At 37.9% G+C, this 5,783-nt stretch overlaps 1 protein-coding gene across 1 annotated transcript in view; it reads right to left on the reverse strand.

The window, feature by feature from the left end:
• oprk1 (opioid receptor, kappa 1) overlaps nt 1-1,032 on the reverse strand; it is a 5,363-nt gene extending 4,331 nt beyond the window's left edge. Inside the window, exons 1-2 of the mRNA XM_005742506.2 lie at nt 798-1,032; nt 327-678 (exon numbers count right to left, since the gene is read on the reverse strand). Coding sequence (XP_005742563.1) covers nt 327-565 — 239 coding nt within the window. The 5' untranslated portion in view covers nt 566-678; nt 798-1,032. The remainder of the gene's footprint in view (nt 1-326; nt 679-797) is intronic.
• Between the last annotated feature and the right edge of the window lie 4,751 nt (nt 1,033-5,783).

Here is a 5,783-nt window from a genome sequence, read left to right on the forward strand (position 1 = left end):
ATCTCTGTGTGTGTATGTGTGTGTGTGTTTGAAACAAGAAAACACACTATATGCATGCACTATACAGTTGCAGAAACGACAAAAATCCAACATTTGCTTCATTTTAAACCTCATTTCTGTTGATGTATGTCCCAGACCCGAGTAGAGGTGATACCAAACTTAATGCTTTTCTGAAAACACACGAGCAAACACACTGCAAAGGACTTGATCAGTGCGCACCGAATTCCCATTTTATGAGCTACTCCTGCAGATACGCACTCGGTTTCAAGCTGATGATCATGCTCTTTCACACAACAGATAACACGCTTTCAAAGCTGATAGCTCACCTTATGATGACATACATCACCAAACAATTGCCGACTAAGCCCACCACGAACACTATGGAGTAAACGGCGACTATGATGGGGATGATGGGCGACATTGGCTCGGGTTCAGCATCCCAGGTGCCGTTGGCAGTGTAGTTGAAAATATCCGAAGGTTGCCAGGTAAAGTTTGGGATGCACTCCCCCGGCTGGCCCGAGGGACACCGGTCCTCTTTGAAGATGTGCACCACGTTGCTCTCCATGGTGCTGAAAGCTGCCGCCGCCGCTGCTGTTGCTGCTGCTGCTGCTGCTGTTGGGCGTAAACTGACCGTTCAACTTAATTTGGTGCAGACCAAGACAGCAGAATATCTGGCGACTGTTTAAAAAAACAGGGCAGTTTTTTCCATTAGCACATACTGTGGGATCTGTGTGAGAGAACAAGAGCCAACACAACGCGCTCAAGGACATAATTACACAAGTGTGACACCACCTTACCTGCTTTCCCGCTTCCAAAAAAGTTCATTGGAATAAACCCAGGCGGATGAGCAGAAGTGCAAACACGGACTGAAATCCGGATGCGAGGAAAAACATGAGAAACAAAAGGTTTCCGGGTAGTTGGCGAACGCACAGCACAATCCACTGGCTGTGCCACTGCTGCGTCCCCGAAGGTGCGCACTGGAAGCCCGCACTGCTCATTCAGTGACATCAGAGGTAGCGCCAACAGATATGACAGAGTATCCAGCCAGAATAAGGACTCTTGCCACAGGAATAACAGCTAGATAGAAACACAGTCCGTTTATCACTCTTTTATCTAAATTTGGACCATTTTTGTTTTATTTCTGGTACTTGCATTACTAGTGACTAACGCACTTTGACCGTTAAACCACCCTTTAAGCTACACAAAATAACGAAAATAATCTTTAAAATGTATTTTTTTCCTCTGTGTGTTCAAACATAATGTTATGAATTCCTGTTTTTGCTGCCAACTGACGTGAGAGCTACCACCGCAGTGCAAAAAATACAGAGTCCTGGTTGCTGAAGGTTATAAGACATTTTAACGCAGACGTCAGGCGATCTAACCAAAAAATTATATATATGAATGCAATGCATATGAAACAGCCTGAGCGGAAACGAGCGATAACAAAGGACGCTACTTTGCGCGGCTTCACGGGAAAAAAGAGGGGAGAAAGTGATCGTCACCTCATCAACATTCTTGTTTCCAATTTTGACCGGAATTAGTTTTGCTGCAACAGTAGAGAAGTCTCATTTTTCAGCTTTGCCTTTAATCTCCGTAAAAACATTTTCCTTGCGCATTGTCTCTTTTATTGATTTAACTTTACCCGAAAACATGGATCTACTCGTCCACCCCACAATAACACAAAATGTAAAAACACTGAGATGTCAAACTAACGAATCACTACCATCCCAAATAAAGAAAGCACCAGTCCCGATATTACAGGCTATTCCCATGTAACCTGTCTCCCCCTTTCTCCCCCAACAGTCAGCAGACAGATTCCAACCAGCACGTAATTAAGCGTGTGCTGTTTCCTTTCCTTCGTTTCATGCATTGACAGTTGTTGCTTAGAGACCCATCATGGCCAGGTGTAACTTGAGTGACAAGGCCTTTTTGTAGGTGTGTTTCTATTGTCAAGGACGGACTTGACTTTGTGAGATGTCCTGTGTTGTTGTTGTTGCTTTTTTTGTACAAATATTTGATGCAAATCCCACTTGAACCTTGAGAATCGCATCGTTTTCCTCTGCGAGTGAAGGAAGAAGGCAGTTACAGTGTTTACCCTCAGTCTTATAAGTGCAGTGCCAAAGGTCTGTTTGCACATAGATGAAATCTGCTACTGTTCCTCTGGCACTTGAAACAGTTTTATATATATATATGCATTTGCGTTCCAGAGGAAGAGAGGAAATGTTTGTTATGTAACTTCCTGTAGATGAGGTCAAGAGGGAATTCCTTTTCGCATTTTCCTCCACTTTGCATAGTGAGCCCAAGACCCTATCTCTTCAGTAAGATGCTTCACTTTAACGATGAAACAACTTTCAGTGAAACAATCTAATTTCACTTTTTGTTGGGGATTTCCCAAATGATCTATTTAAAAAAAAAAATTCTTTCAAGAGCTCTTCACCTGCTGATTAGTGTCGCATTTTGAAATTTTCCATTTATTTAGCTCCATTTGAAAACTGTCCTTCCATATGCAGTATTAGTTTCCACTTTAGCATTCACTGAAAGATTGCACCAACAGAAAAAAGATAGCTACGGTTTGCGTGCAGCTTTTGGAGATTAAAAAAAAAAGCACAATGTGCTTCCCAGACACAACCTCTTCCCAACAACAAAGTAATACTTCTTTAATCCTACAACTATATTATTGATTAATCTTCAAAATATCTGCCTTCCCACCCACTCTCGGTTACACAGAGGAAAAACTGCCGCTTGCAGAGCACATATTCACCTGGTTTAAAGCCTTAAGGTTACTGTGTTGTTTCAGCAGTTCAGTAAAACAGTTAAGAGTAAGTAAGAGGTCAGTTTAAAAGGTTTCTTCTGTAATCCAACATGACATATTTTTGTTAAACACATCTGTCTGCCTGAAGCTGATGAGTGAAGCTACTGTATTTAAAAGAAATATGGTGAAAGATGCTAAAATTTTCCACAGAGCTGCGGGATATTGTAGAGCCAGGTGATAAATCTCTGTGGGTAAATAAATCTTACACAATACACCAAGTGACATCACCATCATTATATTATACAAAATGGTCTTATGAAATGTGAAATCCTGTGAATTCAGTTTAATTTGATTTTATTTATTTATTTATTTTTAACACTCTTTAACAGTATTTAGTACCTTGCATGTGACTAGAAGAACTTTAAATTTAACTGTTGATTTAACAGGGAGCTAGTTAAGAGAAGCTAATAGGCACAATAGGGTCTCTCGTTTTTGTCCCTGTTAGTAGTCGCACTGCATCATCATGGATCGATTGAAGGCTTTCAGGGAACTTATTTTTTAAACAACTTGATAGCAATGAATTAAATTCAGCCTCAGAGTAACACATGCACAAACTAGTTTTTCACTGTCACTGTCACAGAGATGAAAGAAAGAAATTCTACATATTTGTTTATTGTGCACACTGAAGGACATATCCTGGCCAAAAGTAACTCCCAGGTTCCTCAGTGTTATGGAGGGAAAGATAATGCCAGACAGAAAAATGGTCTTTCAACCCATTTCCAGCATTTTGCACAATTTTGTGAATAATAATTTAATGTTAAAAAATATTCTACATGCTCTATTTTGCACCACTATATACTCCTCTGAAATTGTCACTACTTGTTTTTTGCAATGTGGAGTTTCTTTAGTAGTGTGTAGTCAAATATGAGACTTTTTTTTGTATTTTAAAGAGCCAGTACTCAAACATTTTTTGATGCATCTGTCCCAAATTACAGCTCCTGATTCAATTTAATGGTAGGAAAGGCAGGTGAAAATATCATGCTTTTATCTTTAATAGTTTTTCATGTTCATCATTGCCTCAGATTTCAAAGAGAAAGAAAAAAGGCTTGGAAGTGGGAGAACAGTGCTTTTTAAAAGTATCAATATCTAGAAAAGTATTCGATATAGGAAACTAAAATATCACAGGAATCATTATACATGTCTGGACTTTAGAGCATAATGTTTTTAGACAAATCAGAGACGGTCAAGTAATGAATGTTTTAAAAATGTCCTGTTTCGAGATGGAATGTACCACTCGTTCATAGTTTAAGTGATTTGTGTTATTTGGCTTAATAACGGCCTGTGGCCAGGTATCCGCTATATAGCAAAGAAAATAAAATACAATATTTTCAAATAATGTTGGCTACGGGAAATAAAAAGATAATGGTCCCTGTACAGAACCCTGTGGAACTCCATGACTAATGTAGTAAAATGATTAGTAGTATGGAATGCTGCAACTCTTAAAATAAACAGTTCCTTTGCACATGATTACCAAACTGTTTTATAACTACCGTATTTTTCAGACTATAAGGCACACTTAAAATCCTTTAATTTTCTTAAAAATCAACAGTGCGCCTTATGTATGAATTCTGGTTGTGCTTACTGATCTTGAACCGATTTTATGTGGTACACGACACTCAAAAATCTGTCAAAAAATGTTTTAGTACGACTTTAGTAAGATACGAAGCCATACTGCTTGATGGATTGTCGGAGCATTATGACTACTGTAGTCAGGAGCCTCAGGGAGTAATCTGGGTCCAAAACTCTGTGTCAAAGGAACACTGCAGCATCACTGACAGTTAAAAACTGTGTAAAGTCTTTTATCTTTAATAAAATGATCAGCGTTGCTGCTTTATCAGGTGTAACAATTAAGTTTAACATCCAGGCACCCATGAAAACAGAACATATACAATTTAATGGAGTTAGAAGTTAGCTCGCTAGTTTCCACCTAAACATGATATACCATGTTCTGACTGAGAGATTTCTGAAAAATTAAAACAGACAGCTCTGCTATCACTTCCAACATAAACGAAGACAGAAAAGTAAACAGCAGTGACTTTTGTAGGGTTAATGAAGTTGGGCTAGCTGGTATATAATGATGTGCTACGTGAAAGCTAGCGACACAGCTATGTTAGCATAACATAAATTATGTTATGCTAACACCTTATAATCCCATGTCCCTTCTGGTATGAAAAATACGGTACTCTTTCAAGATTTTTTTTTTTTTAAATTAAGGACAGTTAGAAATCAGTATCTAATCATTTATAAGGCGATTTTCAGCAGTGTTAATTAATAGAGATAAAATGATCAACTAAAATTAAAATTGAAGCATTAATTAATTTTAAGACTTGTTTGAACAGCCTTGTAAGACTGGGCTTTAAAGGGGGAAATAATTAAACATGAAGGACTTAATAAAAACAATAATAAAAGCTTTTAAAGGAAATTGCAAATCCACAATAACAATTTTCATTTTCCAAATATGTATGTTTAGTGTTTTGGTTTTGGCTGCTTCCTTTTCCTAAAGAAAACTGAACAATGAAACCATCACATCGAAGTGGGTGCTATTGTTACCACAGCTAAAATCACAAAGCAGCATCCACATGTCCATGATAATACAGCACTGGCAGGGGTGGAGGTGTGGAGTTGACTGTTTTCTTTTTAATTTGCAAAGTACAGATGCTTAGCTTAATATTAACTGCTGACTCATTGAAGATAAGACTTATAATTTAGACTGTCAGGATTTAGTATTTTCGCAGCAGCTTTCTTTAAAAAGAGAAACTGTCACAGTTTAAATATCCAAATGCAGCATTATTACCTTGCTAAATAAATGCAATGTGCATAAAAGAGAGCAAAAGTTTGAAATATTTTTAAGCCTTTATATTCTAGATGATTCTAATCTGTTGTTTTGCTATTTGTCTCACAATCATTATTCCACTTTAGGCACAGTAGATAGAAACAGGTTACATGTTAAGCAGCAGAAGACCCATTAGGA

Source organism: Pundamilia nyererei, unplaced genomic scaffold (genome assembly GCF_000239375.1).
Source record: "Pundamilia nyererei isolate P.nyererei 1_Seehausen unplaced genomic scaffold, PunNye1.0 scaffold00121, whole genome shotgun sequence".
Classification (NCBI taxonomy): Eukaryota; Metazoa; Chordata; class Actinopteri; order Cichliformes; family Cichlidae; genus Pundamilia; species Pundamilia nyererei.